Genomic DNA, 19,986 nt, shown 5'->3' with positions numbered 1-19,986 from the left:
CATGTGAATGTGCTGGTTCCTTAGCCTGCATTATTAGTCATGTGTGCAGGTGCGACCAGAAGTACTAGTGAGTGCTAAAAAAAAATACTCGTGAGTGCTCCAAAGATCATTGTGTAATCAATGTTTAATTTGTTTAGTGTGTGTTAATTGTAATAATCCTATTTGTACTTAGATTAAGATAGCTTCTTTTTCATTCACTCTCAATGCCATTTGGATATCCGAATGTAAATGTGCATTTTGAGAACATAGGGTTGGAAAATAAACCATCTTGATCTACTTGTTCTTCTGCTTGGGTTATTGGGGTGTTCTCTTTGAGGCATAGTTTGCTCCCTAATCCATTCTCATTTGAAAAAAAAAAAAGAGTAAAACATTTTAAAATTAAATATTTATTTTGACTAATAAATATAAAAATGGCAATTTGTAAAATTAGACAACATATAAAAAGTAATAATAAACCAACCAGTAAAAAAGAGCAGGAAATACCTCGTTCCTTCTTTGCTGCGTCTCTGCCTCCATTGCTTTGCTGCGGTTTCAACCTCTTCTTTTCAAAGCCTTCAATTTGGTTGCTGACACTATCTCAACCTGAATCTTTTTCGCTGCGAGTTCAAACAAGACTTGTTGGAATTGAAAATCCACCGAGGGAAACGAAACAGGTTCTCTTTTCTATCTTTACACACTCACATGCACTTAAACTGTTCGAAGAAACTCCACACTAACAAAGCTTTGATAACAATACTAATGTGACTGTGAGTGAGCTTCCATGGCCAACACTAACAAGATTTTTATGTTGATTTCAGGTTGAACATGCACTGTTCGTTGTAGCAGCACTAAGTACTAGGTATCAGCATCATTGATATTAATATGGATAATACAGCACCCTTTCAAAGTTTTCTTCAGGTTCTTCCCCCTGTTGATTTTGCATGTGTTTATGGATCATCTCTTCATCCAACCAAGCATGACAAGGTCCCTTTTTGTTATATTCCGATTAATTTTATTCGCTTATTATTTCTCTTCCACATTCTGGGCCTCCCCCCAAAGTTGTTTTCTTACCCTTCTGTGTTTTTGGCGTTGTAGACAACCATGATTGATTATATTCTTGGCGTGTCTGATCCCAAACAATGGCATTCTGAGGTACGGATTTGGAATAATGTGTTTGTTATGGACTGGCTATATGAGTTGGATATCTTACTCATATAATTTAATTCATTTTTTTCCTTTTCTTGTTTTTGCAATGGCATCAATCAAGAATCTGAAATTGAACAAGCATCACTATGCATCATGGATGGTGCACCTTGGTGGAGAAAGGCTGGTATTTGCTCTCAATTTACCAATTCATTTAATTTAATTTTATATATCTGAATTGGGTTTTATTAGATATTGATGATGTCTCACTATGCAACATGTAGATTACCGATGTTGCAGATAGAATTGGTGTGGGAGTACATTTCAACGCTTTTGTTAATTGGAACGGAAAGGTATTACCAACTTTTTGATTCAGTAGTGAAGCGTGTAAGTTGGACTCTTTATTCAATTTCTGCTAACTCACCTTCAAATTTATGAAAGCTGCCATGCTTTTAACTTGTCCATAACAACAATTTTTGGTTGATTTGTTAAATCAAGACTCCTTTTTTATTTTTATATTTACTGTGCACCTCACAAGTAAAATGTATGCAGATGTTCAAGTATGGGGTTGTTCGAATGCATGACTTACTTCGAGATGTTCAGTATTGGGAAAAATTCTACTTGTGTGGTAGATTACAGAAACCAGTATGTTACCATTTTTTCCTCTCTTCATGTCGCAAAATCATTTGATTCTTGGTTTGCAGATTTTGGACCACTTATGTATAGCCTAGAAAATGTTCAGGCAATAAAAGTATAAAGATGAATCTCATCAAATGAGTGATGCTGCCTTGTAGGGATTTTTAAAGCATAATGATTCTTGTCTTCTCAGTGCATAAAACTTAGGCAGTCTGTTGTCAGGTGGACCTGAGTACTTCACATATTTCTAATCTGTTTTCTGAGCTCTAAGCAATTGACCGATTGTATCTATGAGATTCTAAATTTTCTCATATGAATAACCCTTGTGAATGAAAAAATATAGATATTTTATTTATGGTTTCCATCTGTGCTGATTTATAATTTCCTATGACTAACAATGAAGATTTAAGAATACAGTAATTGCTTCTAAACATTGTGTCGTCAGTCGAATTTATGTAGCTCCAGTACACTATTATATGGTGTTCTGGTCTCTCCGATTCATATGGTATCATCAAAATCCAAATCCCTCTTTTTTGGGAACATTTGTGATTCAAAATCATTGAAGTATCATTTTAAACTTACTCAAATATTCGGCTGTTATTCATAGAGTAGTGCCAGGTAACATCTTTTGAAATTGTACTATCCGTGAAGATTAGGAAAAGTGAAAATAAAACCCTACTTATAAGCATCGGGAAGATATGAAAAATAACAAAATAGAGGAATTGTGGGCCCACAGATAGTTTTCTAAATGGGCTAATAATATATTCAATTGTTGAAAGTTTATGCAATAAGAGTTTTATTCAATATATTCAATTTGGTTGTACATGGCGAATCACCTAGGTCAACCCCTCGTACTTCATATCAATAAGAGTTCTGTACAAAATACTTGTTTGTATACCATGTACCAAACTGTACCACGATTCATGAAACACTGCACTAGTGCTTAGTAAATCCGGGTCCCTTAATTTCCTGATAATTTGAACTGACTTAGGTCTGCTTTTTGCCTATACTTTTTATGCATTCGATACAGGTTCATATTGTTGTTGATAATTTGGACATAAGCAACATCAATTCCGATAACCTGCGAGCTGCGTTGTCAGCTTCTCTTCTCCTGCTTCCATCAGAATTCACAGAGGTATACTTCTTTCTTGTTAAATGATTTTCTTGGGAGTTGGAACTCGGAACAACTGAAATGATTCAACCGTATCCCTGCAGGCTGATCTGTATGCTAAAGTTTGTAGTCTTTCATATATGGGTGATGTGCGCATGTTATTTGCTGAGGATAAAAATAAGGTAGTCTTTGATTGCTACTTATGTAGGTTGTGGTATGCAATTGTTCATTTCTTTTAATATTCCAAGATATTTGAATTCCCGACGGCCACTTTGACCTGCTACCATCTCATGTGAAGAATACGTGTCTACGAAGATTACATGTCAGTTTGGTCACAAGTTCTGGCTAACTCTTTATTCCTTTCTGAGTTTATTATTAGTATCTCTTGCATAGCTTATTTCTCGATGTTCTGGTCAACTGACTGGATTTTCACTTAATACCATTAAAATTATCGACCGAAATGGATGAAATACTTGCTGCACATATTCCTTTCTAAATCGTTTTTTTTTTTCTTTCACTTAAGGACAGGCAGCACCTTTTGTAAAACTGTTTGTGTTTGTGTGTGGCATCTTTGTGGGAAGAAGCCAGATCAATAATACATGTATCCTATTTTTGCCTTATATTTTCACCCAGGATCCCTTGTTCACAATTTTTCCAGGTGAAGAAGATTGTAACTGGGCAGTTTGATCTATTTCATACGATGTATAAGCCATTTCTTGAAGAATATGAGGCTAAGAAGTTCTTGAAGCTTTCGTCCACTGTCAATGACCAAATACAAGTCTCTCAGGTCTTTATTATTTGTTATTAATCGTTATAGGACAATTACAATTTACGATATCTTTTTTTTCCAATTGTGCTCTCTAATTAATATTACTTGCATCACTACCAAACCAATATACTTTGCATTTATAGCAAAGGTGAATAAACCAATAGTTGATAAGAGTAATTTAGTAAAAGTATAAGTCTCTCTCTTTCATTTATACATCTTTTTAATCCGTGTGAAATGATCAAATGTATCAATCATTGTGGAACAAAGGGAGTACTTTATAATGTTGCATCTAGTGTGGACATACCAAGTAAAGTAGCTTCTTTTGTTTTGTAAAACAGGATTGTGACTTATCAGTTTCTTGCTCTCTAGTTTCTGCTCTTCCTCCATCAATCAGAAGCCAGATGTGCATGAAGCAAGGAGGGGATATGAAATCAAGTCAAACTGGTATGTTTGTAGTATGCTTTGTGAATTATTGTTTCAATTCCTAGTATTCTTGAAGTTCAAATCAACCAATAGTTGTCAGCAAACCGAAAATGATTATCTTTATAGTACTTTTGAATTTTTAGATGGTAGTTGATGATGTGTTGGTAACGTTGTACCTCTTAATAGGGATCTTATGTATGTCATATTTTGAGAAAAAAAGGGCTATGTTTTCAGGTAGAATCATAAATGATACCAAAATTAGATCAAGAGAAGGGGATGCAAATTGCTTGCAGAGAATTCTGAGGCGAAAGGTAATGGTTTCGAGTGCAAGGCAGGCCATATCTGGCTTACTGGCTGTTGGTGGGGTAAACGCTACCAGATATGTTGCTAACAAAGTTAACAAAGCCTGGAAGTCATGGAGATGAATTTTGTGGTATTAACGATCTTTGACATATATGGTTTTGTTGCTCAGATATTGACCTGGGGAAGTTTATAACATTACTTGTTCTCTGACCATTTTTCTGTGTGCAATTTTCCCTCGGCATGCCGTTATCTTTTTTTTGAATAGGTAAATGTTAATACATTAGTTGTTATATTAACATTTTCTCTTTCTTGAGGATTTGAACCCCAATCTTTTAACTACTTTAACTCTTAACTCTAACCAATTGAACTGTCCAACCCTTGTCATCCCAAATGCCCAATATCTTGGAGGTGACCTTTTCCCTTTTCCCGGAAAACCTTCTTTTATAGTCAGAAGGAAATATCTATCTGCAACATTGGCAAGGGATTTTGTAATCGCATTGGCTGTCATCTGATCATTCTTCGATAGTTACCGACAAGTATAGGCCAATACATTATGTAGTTAAATTTAGCAATACTTGCAGATGATAGTGAATGCCTAGGTGGAATACTGAGAAGATGTTAGGCGAAGGGAATATAGTTTGTGGAATTACCCATAGACCGAAATTTCTTCATTTGCTCACCCATATGTTATTATTATTTATTCTTTATTTCAAGGTGAAAATTTTCTTTTTAATATTTGAATTATTATTATTATTATTATTATTATTATTATTATTATTATTATTATTATTATTATTTCATTGCTTCGAGTACCATCATAAAAGATGTTTTTGTATTGATTTGAGAGTCATATAGTACAAATAGTATGACAAGAGACTTATAAGATGATGCATTAATTCTACAGTGCGTAAGAGACAGCTAATCTGAAATTATAATAGAAGCAAAGCGAAAATAAGTTAAAATTATTCTTAACTGATGCCCCTTGCTGCAATGAAAATCCTCATTTTCTATTCCAATATTTAGATATTTATGATGAATTTAGAATATAAAATATTTTAAAAGTTTAGCATGGGAATTTAGGAGTTGAAGAGGAAAAAATAGTTTTTTTATTTTATTTTTTTTATATAATTATTTTAGTGAAATTTGCATTTCTTATGGTTTGTATGTTTTGACTATAAGGTTTTAAAAAATTAATTATTTCAATTTGCTAAGATATTGAGGGGACAACAAGAATTTGTGTTTTAACCGGGGACCAATCCATTTTGGAAAATAGCAAGCAACAATTATAACTTAAATCAATGAAGCAAAGTAGTTATTTGCCAAAACAGAAAAGGTAAAAGTATGACTCAACTAACCAGCAGAGACAAAATAACAGACATAATGCCTGCTAAAGCTAAACTAAAATAGCAAAATAAGATGTACTAAGAATAAAGAGCAAGAAAAAAGAGGGCACAAAAAGGTACACATGTCATAGTTAAAAAATAAACTGATATTAATCAACCCAAATAAAAAACTCTACAATAATTTTGCATCAGAATTGAAGAAACTATCTTATGAACCACACAAAGTAAGAAACTATTGAACTTATAAATTTCAACATATCCTAGTTGTCCCCATGAAATTATTACTATCACTATTATCATAATCACTTTTCTAAATTGTCTCATTCATGTCAGTACCAAGTATAATAGAGACATTTGGTTCCTGCTCATCTCTAATAGCTATAGCCTACTTAAATTTGGAACAACTGCTGCATATTGAGTGTCCAAAACATCAATCACCCTGTTGGCTATGGCACTTGCATATACTGATGAACCTTCAATTACCTGCATCAATGAACATCTCATAGTTAAATATACAACCAAAACAATATGATAATTCTATTCATAATATTATTTTATAAAATATTACTTGGTTTTTATGTATTAAGAAATACTACTAACCTTGCTATTGAGCAAGAAGCTAAAATATTCACCAACAAGTCCACCTGCAACATGGCAAAGTTCCAACTGAAGTTCATCCAAAACCTTGGAAACAAACAGCAAGCAATTAACCTTCTTCCTCTGAATCAGTTTGATCGTAACATCATTATCAATAATCCGGACATCAACCTCACTGTCTTTGGATTTCCTCTGCAGCCATGAGGTCCTTATGCTTCCATCTGCATCACCAAAAGGCTTTATATTACAGCTTTCTGCAGCATCATCTTCAGTTTTAAGTCTCTTGCTCATTTCCCTCCCATGTCTTTTCCTCTCCACCAATAATGTCAGCTCATTCTTTGTTCTAACTAGTTCTCTTATATACTCAATAGCATCTCCCACCACTGATGCTCTATCAACCTGCATTACACCAAATCTACATATTAATTATATCAATTCATAGATAAAGTTTTATAAATGAAAGAAATATAATTAGTCGATAAACTATATTCAATCGATCTTCTTTCTCCCATTTTTAAAGCTACTGAATGCCTAACTTGATAGGTTAACAATATTTTAAGGACTGCTTGTGTTTTTATAGTTCAAGGACCAAATAGAAGAGAGCGATAATTTAGAGAATAAATTGAAGGTTTACTTGAATTTTAAATGGTTAAAAAAATTCATAGATGCTTATTTTTGTTTACCTTGGTGGGATTTGGGATGAGACTCCTCAAAATTTTGTATTTTCCATTCAATTGCTCTCTTCTTTGTTTCTCAGTTGCAAAATGTTTGGTAGCTTTTCCTCTCCTTCCTTTGCCAACAGAAGCAGTGACCCTATTGAATTCCAGCACTCCCATATCAAGCTGGCTACCATCTCCCTCCATCTCATCCCCTCCACCAAAAAGAGAACCATTCCTTGAGCTCGTCGGCAAACTATATCCTCGAGGGAGAGATTGAAACAATTCTCTGAGGGCTGGAGGCTGTGGAGGAAGGTTCAAATGAAAAAGAGGATCGTAAAGAACTGAGGATCCACTTATGTTGTCTGATCCTATTGGAAGGTCACCAAGAAAATTCATTGAACTCTGAAAATTGGGTGTTTTCTGAGTTGAGTTTGTGATGCAAATGTTGGATGGATTTGTGAGCAAAGATGAAGCTGAACATCTAGGTAAGTGGAGAAGGTTTAATAGATCTGGTGAAGGGTAAGGAGGGTCAAGTATAGAAGAGGGATTGTAGCTTTGGCTGCAGTTTTGTGCCTCAACAATTTGTTGAAAATGTTGTTCATGTAGTTGGTGGTGTTCTTGGTGATTAGCATAGCAAATATCTTGCATTTCTTGAACACTAGAGTCCCAAGTTGAGTGCTGATACACTTCTTGCACCAAATGGTTATCCATGTTGTTGTTGTAGGAGTTCCCTATGTTCAAACCAAGATTTTGTTGTTCAATGTCTATGGATGAGAGAGTGAGTCCATTTGTCAAAGTGGAAACTTCATTCATAGAAGGCCTCAAATTCTCTTCAAGGCTATTATTGCTGTTTGTGGTTTGATTTTGCAGAATTTGAGAAAAGTTTACATCTTCTGCCATTGTGTTGGGATCAAAGCAATCAGTTTGATCATGCATATTTTGCCTGTCTCCTGAACCTGAACTCATTGGTATTTGTCTGCAATAGTTGACATAAATTAACAGAATCAGAACTTTAATATAAGGAAATCAGAACATACCATATGAATGCATATTTAATTAACACAAAAGAAAGGACCCCAAAAATAATAAAAGTTAAAAACAGAATAACCAGTTAAATATCACATGTCAATCACCAGAAACAGACCATCTCTTTTGAACATTCAATGAATAATTATATTTGAGAATTTACGATTTGAATCTTGTTTTGGTGAAAGGTTGTTCTAGGATCAAATTTTAAAAAATTGAAAGTAATAACTTGTAATTGTTTGTAGTTGTGATTAATTAATTACCTATATTAGAAGGAAATAAACAATAGATAACAATTTCAAAATGGAGAATTTGAGAGTGTCTCTCCCTCTCTTGTTTGAGTGTGGTTTACAAACTCAATAAAAGAGTTTGTGGTGAGACAATGTAGAAAGAGGTAGGAAGAAGGATGATACTTATAAAGGGATATATGTCCCTGAAAGTAAGTGAAATACCTTATAATATTTTGTAAATAGGATTTTCATAAAAAAAGGTTTTTCTGTTTTTTGGGTCAAGGAAAATGGGTCATTCAGTTACAAGAAATGCACTCATATTATTTCTTCTTGGGAGTTGGGACCACTTGCTCATTTAGTCACATCTAAAACTGTTTTTCTTCTTCTTCTTCTTCTTTTTTTTAAGAATTTATCAATAAAACTCACACATTAAATACAAAGATAGAATAATATTATTGGTTTAAATTCACATTTAAATATATCAAACATTTATATGACTATCATCTAAGCTGTACTTAGTATACCATTTTACAAAAACTTGTGATCAGTAACAAACCTACTAGTTACAAAGAAATTAAAAGTGAGATTGTTTGGGACCACATCTTAGTAACAAATCTTTTCTAATATGTATTTTCTTTTTTATCACGAAATAGAAAGTGAAACCTACAAATGTAATAAGACTCGCATATTAACAATAATTTAAAATCAAATTATGATTTCAAATGATATCCAATCTATTATATAATTATTGATGGTGTTGAATTGAACTTAAAAAGTATAATATAAAATTCAGATTACATATAAACATTTGATCGTACTTTTCTCCATCAACTTGAGAATTTTTCTAGATTGAATTAAACGTTGTCGGTCTTTTTAGAGTAAAATTATTGAAATACTTAGATTAAATTAAATGTTGTCAATCTTTTTAGAGTAAAATTATTAAAATACAAATTTTGATATAAAATATAATACAAATAAAATATTTTAATATTTTATAAAAAAACAAAATATATTCCTTTCTATTTTATTTTATTTTATTTTTCAATAATATTATTTTTTATAGCAGTACCCTGTTTGTTTTTGCTTATAATATTGCACTAAATTGATATACAACAAATTGTTGTCATGTCTCCCAAATTAAATTGAGTAATATGCAGATGACCAATGTTCAATATAATTTGGGGCACGTGGAAAATATTGTATATTGATGAGTGCCTTTAAAAATAAATAAATACTAACGAATACTCTAAAAATATTTGTGAAATAATATAAAATGAAAATTATAATAAAACTTTATGTAGAAAATATTACTTTTTAGCATGACTGTCTTAATAATACAATTGTCAATAAAAGTTAACAACTTTAGACTTTTTGGTGAAAATATTTTTAACTTTACAAATTTACGTTGATTTTATTTGTTAGTAAAAAGATAAAAGGTTCTTAAAGTAAATAATTATCAACCTTTTTAAAAATAATAAAAATGTTGAAAGAATTATTTTCAAAAACTAATATTTTTTCTATTAGAATGTTTTACTTTAAAGTCTCTTATATTCTTATTAATAAGTAAAAATAAAAACATTTTAAAAATAAATATAAAAATAAATAAATAAATAAATAAACCTTTAAATTCATTGAAGATTTACTATAGAATTTACGTATTACATACATTTATGTAAAATCAGATAGAACCATTAACTTTATTAAACATTTATTAATAAAATTTACATAAAACCTATTAATTACAAAATTTATGTATAACATATTAATTTCAAAATTTAAAACGAAGTCACAACATGTATAATTCAACTATATGTGTCAACGGCAAATGATGCATGCATATACTTTCTCTATTTTGTTTAAACAAACAAATCATAAAAATTGATGTAAAGCATTATATATATATATATATATATATATATATATATATAATTTGTTTTAATTAAAAATGAATATTATTTATTTTATACACTCAAATTTTGTCATATCTTAAAAATAAAAATAAAAATAAAAAATAATTTAAGATTCCGATATTATGTAGAAGAGTTGGAAAAGAGGGAGAGAAAAATAATATTACGATGGTTCACACAAAACGTGATTGTAGAAGAAAACGCGTTAGTTGAATTCTACAATGGTTGTGGTCCCTCAGAGATATTTATCTCCATGCATATTGGTAGGTTAAACTAACTTATAACAATGCCTTATCCCCATTGGCTTACTGGCTGTTGGTGGGATAAACGCTACCAGATATGTGGTATTAACGATCTTTGACATATATGGTTTTGTTGCTCAGATATTGACCTGGGGAAGTTTATAACATTACTTGTTCTCTAACCATTTTTTTGAATAGGTAAATGTTAATACATTAGTTGTTATGTTAACATTTTCTCTTTCTTGAGGATTTGAACCCCAATCTTTTAACTACTTTAACTCTTAACTCTAGCCAATTGAACTGTCCAACCCTTGTCATCCCAAATGCCCAATATCTTGGAGGTGACCTTTTCCCTTTTCCCGGAAAACCTTCTTTTATAGTCAGAAGGAAATATCTATCTGCAACATTGGCAAGGGATTTTGTAATCGCATTGGCTGTCATCTGATCATTCTTCGATAGTTACCGACAAGTATAGGCCAATACATTATGTAGTTAAATTTAGCAATACTTGCAGATGATAGTGAATGCCTAGGTGGAATACTGAGAAGATGTTAGGCGAAGCGAATATAGTTTGTGTAATTACCCATAGACCGAAATTTCTTCATTTGCTCACCCATATGTTATTATTATTTATTCTTTATTTCAAGGTGAAAATTTTCTTTTTAACATTTGCTTTATTATTATTATTATTATTATTATTATTATTATTATTATTATTATTATTATTATTATTATTATTATTATTATTATTATTATTATTATTATTATTATATTGCTTCGAGTACCATCATAAAATATGTTTTTGTATTGATTTGAGAGTCATATAGTAGAAATAGTATGACAAGAGACTTATAAGATGATGCATCTCACTTCAAAATTTAATTCTACAGTGCGTAAGAGACAGCTAATCTAAAATTATAATAGAAGCAAAGCGAAAATAAGTTAAAATTATTTTTAACTGATACCCCTTGCTGCAATGAAAATCTTCATTTTCTATTCTATTTAGATATTTATGATGAATTTAGAATATAAAATATTTTAAAAGTTTAGGATGGGAATTTAGGATTTGAAGAGGAAAAAAATAGTTTTTTTTATATAATTATTTTAGTGAAATCTGTATTACTTATGGTTTGTATGTTTTGACTATAAGGTTTTAAAAAATTAATTAATTCAATTTGCTAAGATTTTGAGGGGACAACAAGAATTTGTGTTTTAACTGGGGACCAGTCCATTTTTTTACAGAATCAATCCAATTTATTATCAAAGACAAATTTCATTGAAATGGAAAATAACAAGCAACAATTATAACTTAAAAAGCAATGAAGCAAAGTAGTTATTTGCCAAACAGAAAAGGTAAAAGTATGACTCAACTAACCACCAGAGACAAAATAACATACATAATGGCTGCTAAAGCTAAACTAAAATAGCAAAATAAGATGTACTAAGAATAAAGAAACTATTGAACTTATAAATTTCAACATATCCTAGTTGTCCCCATGAAATTATTACTATCACTATTATCATAATCACTTTTCTAAATTGTCGCATTCATGTCAGTGCCAAGTATAATAGAGACATTTGGTTCCTGCTCATCTCTAATAGCTATAGCCTACTTAAAATTGGAACAACTGCTGCATATTGAGTGTCCAAAACATCAATCACCCTGTTGGCTATGGCACTTGGATACACTGATGAACCTTCAATTACCTGCATCAATGAAACATCTCATAGTTAAATATACAACCAAAACAATATGATAATTCTATTCATAATATTATTTTATAAAATATTACTTGGTTTTTATGTATTAAGAAATACTACTAACCTTGCTTTTGAGCAAGAAGCTAAAATATTCACCAACAAATCCACCTGCAACATGGTAAAGTTCCAACTGAAGTTCATCCAAAACCTTGGAAACAAACAGCAAGCAATTAACCTTCTTCCTCTGAATCAGTTTGATCGTAACATCATTATCAATAATCCGGACATAACCGCACTGTCTTTGGATTTCCTCTGCAGCCATGAGGTCCTTATGCTTCCATCTGCATCACCAAAAGGCTTTATATTACAGCTTTCTGCAGCATCATCTTCAGTTTTAAGTCTCTTGCTCATTTCCCTCCCATGTCTTTTCCTCTCAACCAATAATGTCAGCTCATTCTTTGTTCTAACTAGTTCTCTTATATACTCAATAGCATCTCCCAACACTGATGCTCTATCAATCTGCATTACACCAAATCTACATATTAATTATATCAATTCATAGATAAAGTTTTATAAATGAAAGAAATATAATTAGTCGATAAACTATATTCAATCGATCTTCTATCTCCCATTTTTAAAGCTACTGAATGCCTAACTTGATAGGTTAACAATATTTTAATGACTGCTTATGTTTTTATAGTTCAAGGACCAAATAGAAGAGAGCGATAATTTAGAGAATAAATTGAAGGTTTACTTGAATTTTAAATGGTTAAAAAAATTCATAGATGCTTATTTTTGTTTACCTTGGTGGGATTTGGGATGAGACTCCTCAAAATTTTGTATTTTCCATTCAATTGCTCTCTTCTTTGTTTCTCAGTTGCAAAATGTTCGGTAGCTTTTCCTCCCCTTCCTTTGCCAACAGAAGCAGTGACCCTATTGAATTCCAGCACTCCCATATCAAGCTGGCTACCATCTCCTTCCATCTCATCCCCTCCACCAAAAAGAGAACCATTCCTTGAGCTCATCGGCAAACTATATCCTCGAGGGAGAGATTGAAACAATTCTCTGAGGAAATCAGAACATAAATTAACAGAACATACCTTATGAATGCATATTTAATTAACACAAAAGAAAGGACCCCAAAAATAATAAAAGTTAAAAACAGAATAACCAGTTAAATATCACATATCAATCACCAGAAAAAGACCATCTCTTTTGAACATTCAATGAATAATTATATTTGAGAATTTATGATTTGAATCTTGTTTTGGTGAAAGGTTGTTCTAGGATCAAATTTTAAAAAATTGAAAGTAATAACTTGTAATTGTTTGTAGTTGTGAATAATTAATTACCTATATTAGAAGGAAATAAACAATAGATAACAATTTCAAAATGGAGAATTTGAGAGTGTCTCTCCCTCTCTTGTTTGAGTGTGGTTTACAAACTCAATAAAAGAGTTTGTGGTGAGACAATGTAGAAAGAGGTAGGAAGAAGGATGATACTTATAAAGGGATATATGTCCCTGAAAGTAAGTGAAATACCTTATAATATTTTGTAAATAGAATTTTCTTAAAAAAAAGGTTTTTCTGTTTTTTGGGTCAAGGTAAAGGGGTCATTCAGTTACAAGAAATGCACTCATATTATCTCTTCTTGGGAGTTGGGACCACTTGCTCATTTAGTCACATCTAAAACTGTTTTTCTTTCTTTTTTTATTTTATTTTTATTTTAAATAATTTATCAATAAAACTCACACACTAAATACAAAGATAGAATAATATTATTGGTTTAAATTCACATTTAAATATATCAAATACTTATATGACTATCATCTAAGCTGTACTTAGTATACCATTTTACAACAACTTGTGACCAGTAACAAACCTACTAGTTACAAAGAAATTAAAAGTGAGATTGTTTGGGACCACATATTAGTAACAAATCTTTTTATAATATAAAATTCAGATTACATATAAATATTTGATCGTACTTTTCTCCATCAATTTGAGAATTTTTCTAGATTGAATTAAACGTTGTCGGTCTTTTTAGAGTAAAATTATTGAAATACCTAGATTAAATTAAATGTTGTCAATCTTTTTAGAGTAAAATTATTAAAATACAAATTTTGATATAAAATATAATACAAATAAAATATTTTAATATTTTATAAAAAAACAAAATATATTCCTTTCTATTTTATTTTAGTTTTCAATAATATTATTTTTTATAGCAGTACCCTGTTTGTTTTTGCTTATAATATTGCACTAAATTGATATACAACAAATTGTTGTCATGTCTCCCAAATTAAATTGAGTAATATGCAGATGACCAATGTTCAATATATTTGGGGCAAGTGGAAAATATTGTATATTGATGAGTGCCTTTAAAAATAAATAAATACTAACGAATACTCTAAAAATATTTGTGAAATAATATAAAATGAAAATTATAATAAAACTTTATGTAGAAAATATCACTTTTTAGCATGACCCGTCTTAATAATACAATTGTCAATAAAAGTTAACAACTCTAGGCTTTTTGGTGAAAATATTTTTAACTTTACAAATTTACGTTAATTTTATTTGTTAGTAAAAAGAGAAAAGATTCTTAAAGTAAATAATTATCAACATTTTTAAAAATAATAAAAATGTTGAAAGAATTATTTTCAAAAACTAATATTTTTTCTATTACAATGTTTTACTTATTAATAAGTAAAAATAAAAACATTTTAAAAATAAATATAAAAATAAATAAATAAATAAACCTTTAAATTCATTGAAGATTTACTATAGAATTTACGTATTACATACATTTATGTAAAATCAGATAGAACCATTAACTTTATTAAACATTTATTAATAACATTTACATAAAACCTATTAATTACAAAATTTATGTATAACATATTAATTACAAAATTTAAAACGAAGTCACAACATGTATAATTCAACTATATGTGTGAACCGCAAATGATGCATGCATATACTTTCTCTATTTTGTTTAAACAAATAAATCATAAAAATTGATGTAAAGCATTATTTATATATATATATAATTTGTTTTATATAAAAATGAATATTATTTATTTTATACACTCAAATTTTGTCATATCTTAAAAATAAAAATAAAAATAAAAAATAATTTAAGATTTCGATATCATGTAGAAGAATTGGAAAAGAGGGAGAGAAAAATAATATTATGATGGTTCACACAAAACGTAATTGTAGAAGAAAACGCGTTAGTTGAATTCTAAAATGTAAAACTAACAATGGTTGTGGTCCCTCAGAGAAGGAAGATATTTATCCCCATCACCCTTTTCCCGATAATAGTATTATTTTTCTTTGGCTTAATTGCATTTTTGGTCCACCTATTATAGGTGAAAATTGAAAGTAGTCCCCCATTTTGTTTCTCCCCAGTTTTAGTCCCCCAAACAGAATTTGAGTCCAAATCATGATGAGTTGTCATTTTTTTAATGATGTGTCAATAAAAAAGCTGATGTGGCAGACGCATACGTGGAATAAACTTATTATTATATAATTTCTGATTAAAAAATATAATTTATATTTTTAAAAATCATTATTATAATTGTTAAAAATCATTATTACAAATAAAATTTATTTGTTAAAATTAAATTAAAAGAAAAAACACCTAAAATAAAAAATACTAAACAAATCAAAATCAAAAGGATTCAAACTACAAAATTAGAACAAAATAAAGCATGTGGCTGAACCAGAACCAAACTACAACAAAATTAGAACAAAGTAATCCAGAACTAAACCAAAACAGAACCATCAAATCTAGCAGAACCAAACCAGAACTAAACCAAAACAGAACCATCAAATCTAGCAGAACCAGAACCAAACCAGAACCAAAACAGAACTAAACCAAAACAGAAACGAACAAGAACCAGAACCAGAACCAAAACAGAACTAAACCATATGCAGAACCAGAACCAAAACAGAACTAAACCATGAACATAATCAGAACAGAACCATCAACAAGCAGAACCAGAACAGAACCATCAACAAACTACAACAAGCAGAACCAGAACAGAACATCAACAAACTACAACAAGCAGAACAGAACTAGAACCATAACTGAACAAAACTAGAACAAGCAGAACCAGAACAAAACCATCAACAAACTACAACAAGCAGAACATCAATAAACTACAACAAGCAGAACCAGAACAAGAACTCTAAACTAAACTAGAACAAGAACCAGAACTCTAAACAAGCAGAACCAGTCAGTGGTTTCAACGAGTCAATGATGAAAACGAACGCGAACGCGAACGATCCAGCGCACACGAACGCGAACACAACGATTGAAAACGCACACGAACGCGAACGATTCAGCGCACACAAACGAATCAGTGATGAAAACGAATCAGTGATGAAAACGATTGAACAAAGGATTCATGATTTTAGGGTTCAGAATGATTTTAGTGTTCATGAGTGAATCCTTTTGATTTTGATTTGTTTAGGATTTTTGATTTTAGGTGTTTTTTCTTTTAATTTAATTTTAACAAATAAATTTTATTTGTAATAATGATTTTTAACAATTATAATAATGATTTTTAAAAATATAAATTATATTTTTTAATCAGAAATAATATAATAATAAGTTTATTCCACGTATGCGTCTGCCACGTCAGCTTTTTATTGACGCGTCATTAAAAAATGACAACTCATCATGAGTTGGACTCAAATTCTGTTTGGGGGACTAAAACCGGGGAGAAACAAAATGGGGGGACTACTTTCAATTTTCACCTATAATAGGGGACCAAAAATGCAATTAAGCCTTTTTCTTTTTTCTGCATCTTTTTTTTTTTTTTGTAGTAAAGAGATCAATATTGGTTTCTTGTATTGCTCCAATTCTTTTTTAAGAAATGTAATTTGTAATAGGTATAGGGAAGATTATAATATTTTCTGTGTTGTGCAGTGTTTATTCTCTGAATATATTTCATTTTGATTTTAAAAAATATATATATAAGTAAAAGTAAGTGAAGTCAATTATATTTTTTTTAAAGTAATTTCACTTTTAAATTATTTTATTTAAATTGAGTTATTATTTGTATTTGTTAAAATTTGAAAATATGTCCTGAATTGTTCTTTCTAAAAACAACTAGTTTTTTTTTACACATTTAAAATAATCTCTTTAGAAGAACTATTGTGTGATAAAATTACTTATATATTATTCATTAGTCTTACCGGCAAAAGTTATATTCTATAAAAAATTGTTAACATTGTAACAATTTCTTTTACAAGAAAAATATCCATTCACTAAAATTGATATTTAAATTACATATCGAAAATATTTAAATTAATAATGCGTTAAATTAAAAAAAATGACTAAAAGATAACAAAATCAATCTAAATGGTAATATCAAATCTTAGTAAATACTCATGTGATCGACTAAATTTACGTTAAATTGAAATTGAAGTTAATACTATTTATTAATTTAAATAAAAATAGAGAAAAAAAATATAATATATAATAAATGAATACCAAAAGAAGTACTTAAAAGCGCACATCAAACAAGAACATAAAAAGTAAAAGAAAACTACAGGGAAGACCAACCTCAGCCAAAATCGAAAATTCTCAGGGATACTATTGATCCTACGACACTCCCAATTCAAACAACTCTAATAAGAGAAGAACCAGCCGAAAAAATTAACAAAAACCGAAACATCAACAAATCACCCACAACCGATTCAGCCCAACCACCCCACATACCTCTATAATAGTCTCATTGAATTGTGGTTCAATTAAACACCATGTTTGTTTCAACTATTTTTCATTTAATTTATTTATTTATTTACTTGTGGACATTTAGTCCGACGTAGTTCAAACGATTTCGTGCTACATGAATCAAATGATTGAATACATTGAGTCATGATATGTATATTTAACTTGTTCTATTTGTGGTTTTGTAAAATATTATTAATTAATACTCTTGTTATTATTTATTTTATTAATTTTTCCGAGGAAGCAAAACAAACACACATATAAATGAGAGTACAAGACATAATCAAAATTCATATACAATGTAATAACAAATAAAAATTTCGAAATAAATAAAAAAATTGGAGAGGGATTAACTAACCACCCAAACCAATAGTTTTAAAGAAAAACATTTCAGAACATAACTTTGATATTTTTCACTCTGGTGAATGGAACAAAATACACCATATCAAGACTCTAGATTTTTCATTATTGTACTCCTTATTAGTTATATGCTTCTTTTTCATTTTTATATGAACATAATTAAACATACAAAGGAAAAGTATTGATAATCTACTTTTCTAATAACTTTAGCAAAATTTTATTTGACTTCTTTTTAGGAAATGGTCAAGGTTTGAAAATTAATTCCATAAGCTCCTCAAAATTCTCTTCCCTTTTACGGCCTCAATTCCCAAATATAAATTAGATTTCATCAAAAAAATGAATCTTTTACTTTATTATAAAATTGGGATGTCCTTTAAGAAAACATGATAGATACCATTGTTGTCGTCATTTGACAAATGACTATACATTTGTTTGAACACAATAAAAACTTAAAATTGTCTTTACCCAACAAAAGTTAAGGTACATCATGAAAAATAAATAAAAAAGAGTAATCAATAATCATCAACACAATTCAAAGCAACTCTGATTTTGTCGACAGCTGAAGTAACAAATGAGTTCATTTTGTTGACAGCTCCCAGGTCTGGTTTATCCATATCAGTTGGTCTACCAATGAGCAATTGATACAACAAAGTCACAACCGTACCTTCGGTTTTACCTTGTCCACATTTTGTCTCTGAAAATCTACCATCCCCTGTTATTGTTAAACCAGAAGGAAGAAGAGGCATCATTTCAGAACCTTCTTCTCCTCTTATTATACAATCCATTGTTCCTGCATCTATTGGACAATACACCAACACAGATTCCATTGCATGTGTGTAACATTCTTGTAGAATCCTCATTTCATTCCTTGCAGGGTGTAGAGGCTACCTCACATCAACAATTTCAATAACTATAGTTAGAAATTTAAGTAATCATAAATAATATAATCAACATACTGCAGAATCTAACAAGCTATGGTGTTTTATTTCCATCAAATATACTTAAATTCACTTAACAAATAAGTTCATGCACGAATCATATGTAACCAACAAGTTGCAAAATCTTGTGTCTAACAATTATTTTATTGATCTTTATGAGTCTAAATTGCATTAATTTATATATTTCCATACTGAGCAAAATTAAAGATGGCATTAAAAAGTAATTTCATTTTGAGAAATAGGTAAGTTCATTTTGGGTATGATTGAAATGTTAAACTAGGGAATAATTTTGATCTTTTAAGTTAGTAATCATGAAAGTCAAATTTCTTTTATGATTGGACAATTGCAATTGAAACTTTACACTGTGATGGCATATACATGAATTAAATCCTTGAACCTAAATTAAATATAAAATAGAATTGAAAGTAGAAATTTAAAAAATAAACAAGTACCTGAATAATGGAAGTAAAGTTCCCAGGGTTAATTCCACTAGTGATGCGGTGAATCTCCTCCACTGGATAATTTTTGGTAAGAACATCCCACTGCAAGAATATAAATATTTTGTAAAGATTAAAATTGAGCATAAAATAAAATAAAATGTAATTTGATTTGATATAATAAAATAATAATAACCTCGGGTCTTCTACTATTGTCTTTGAAAAAATCAGAAACAATACGAGGAGAAAGAGAAAGCCAAAAGGAGTTAGAAGCAGTTAGGATAACGCCGTTTTCAGTCCCTGGATCTGTGCACTTGCGAACAGATACTCTAACGGCGTCACTATCCAACGTATTTAAATGTGGAAAGTCTAAGTTAGTTGACAAGTCAAGTGCTTCATAATACATTTTCAACATACGTTCTCCAAGCTTCATCACA

At 30.0% G+C, this 19,986-nt stretch overlaps 4 protein-coding genes across 6 annotated transcripts in view; 1 reads left to right on the top strand and 3 right to left on the bottom strand.

The window, feature by feature from the left end:
* Positions 1 to 91: 91 nt before the first annotated feature.
* Positions 92 to 4,686, top strand: LOC101505570 (uncharacterized). Of its 3 annotated transcripts, XM_004504589.4 has the most exons (11): positions 100 to 653; positions 798 to 963; positions 1,075 to 1,131; positions 1,247 to 1,309; positions 1,407 to 1,475; positions 1,675 to 1,767; positions 2,789 to 2,893; positions 2,974 to 3,051; positions 3,528 to 3,656; positions 3,977 to 4,082; positions 4,296 to 4,686. In XM_004504589.4, the coding sequence occupies exons 2-11, from the start codon at positions 862 to 864 to the stop codon at positions 4,484 to 4,486; spliced, it is 993 nt and encodes a 330-aa protein (XP_004504646.1). In that variant the 5' UTR covers positions 100 to 653; positions 798 to 861; the 3' UTR covers positions 4,487 to 4,686. The 3 variants fall into 3 exon arrangements, with proteins under 3 accessions (XP_073226142.1, XP_004504646.1, XP_027191426.1); XM_073370041.1 differs by lacking the exon at positions 1,675 to 1,767 and having other exon boundaries at positions 92 to 653; XM_027335625.2 differs by lacking the exon at positions 100 to 653 and having other exon boundaries at positions 943 to 963; positions 1,407 to 1,509.
* A 1,146-nt stretch (positions 4,687 to 5,832) lies between these two features.
* LOC101503759 (transcription factor bHLH91-like) lies at positions 5,833 to 8,404 on the bottom strand. The gene is made up of 4 exons (XM_004504582.4): positions 8,253 to 8,404; positions 6,988 to 7,939; positions 6,308 to 6,703; positions 5,833 to 6,190 (listed from the first exon to the last, which is right to left on the bottom strand). The coding sequence occupies exons 2-4, from the start codon at positions 7,927 to 7,929 to the stop codon at positions 6,086 to 6,088; spliced, it is 1,443 nt and encodes a 480-aa protein (XP_004504639.1). The 5' UTR covers positions 7,930 to 7,939; positions 8,253 to 8,404; the 3' UTR covers positions 5,833 to 6,085.
* Positions 8,405 to 11,616: 3,212 nt separating this feature from the next.
* Positions 11,617 to 17,800, bottom strand: LOC101503420 (transcription factor EAT1-like). The gene is given in 5 exon segments (XM_073369425.1): positions 11,617 to 12,075; positions 12,194 to 12,357; positions 12,360 to 12,588; positions 12,873 to 13,134; positions 17,751 to 17,800. Coding segments are annotated over 5 exon segments (810 nt in total). The 3' UTR covers positions 11,617 to 11,970.
* A 688-nt stretch (positions 17,801 to 18,488) lies between these two features.
* LOC113786971 (homeobox-leucine zipper protein HDG8-like) overlaps positions 18,489 to 19,986 on the bottom strand; it is a 35,780-nt gene continuing 34,282 nt past the window's right edge. Inside the window, exons 9-11 of the mRNA XM_027335234.2 lie at positions 19,746 to 19,985; positions 19,565 to 19,654; positions 18,489 to 19,058 (exon numbers count right to left, since the gene is read on the bottom strand). Coding sequence (XP_027191035.2) covers positions 18,687 to 19,058; positions 19,565 to 19,654; positions 19,746 to 19,985 — 702 coding nt within the window. The 3' untranslated portion in view covers positions 18,489 to 18,686. The remainder of the gene's footprint in view (positions 19,059 to 19,564; positions 19,655 to 19,745; position 19,986) is intronic.

Source organism: Cicer arietinum, chromosome 6 (genome assembly GCF_000331145.2).
Source record: "Cicer arietinum cultivar CDC Frontier isolate Library 1 chromosome 6, Cicar.CDCFrontier_v2.0, whole genome shotgun sequence".
Taxonomy (NCBI): Eukaryota; Viridiplantae; Streptophyta; class Magnoliopsida; order Fabales; family Fabaceae; genus Cicer; species Cicer arietinum.
This window is presented reverse-complemented; position numbering and strand designations above follow the sequence as displayed.

Excerpts from the sequence above, each read along its gene's own strand:
- LOC101505570 (XM_004504589.4), top strand. The coding sequence starts at position 862 with ATGGATAATACAGCACCCTTTCAAAGTTTTCTTCAGGTTCTTCCCCCT. Across the intron at positions 1,768-2,788 it reads GTGGTAGATTACAGAAACCA|GTTCATATTGTTGTTGATAA; the intron begins GTATGTTACCAT and ends CATTCGATACAG. Across the intron at positions 3,657-3,976 it reads ACCAAATACAAGTCTCTCAG|GATTGTGACTTATCAGTTTC; the intron begins GTCTTTATTATT and ends TTTGTAAAACAG.
- LOC101503759 (XM_004504582.4), bottom strand. The coding sequence starts at position 7,929 with ATGAGTTCAGGTTCAGGAGACAGGCAAAATATGCATGATCAAACTGAT. Across the intron at positions 6,704-6,987 it reads TCATCCCAAATCCCACCAAG|GTTGATAGAGCATCAGTGGT; the intron begins GTAAACAAAAAT and ends GGTGTAATGCAG. Across the intron at positions 6,191-6,307 it reads GCTTCTTGCTCAATAGCAAG|GTAATTGAAGGTTCATCAGT; the intron begins GTTAGTAGTATT and ends TCATTGATGCAG.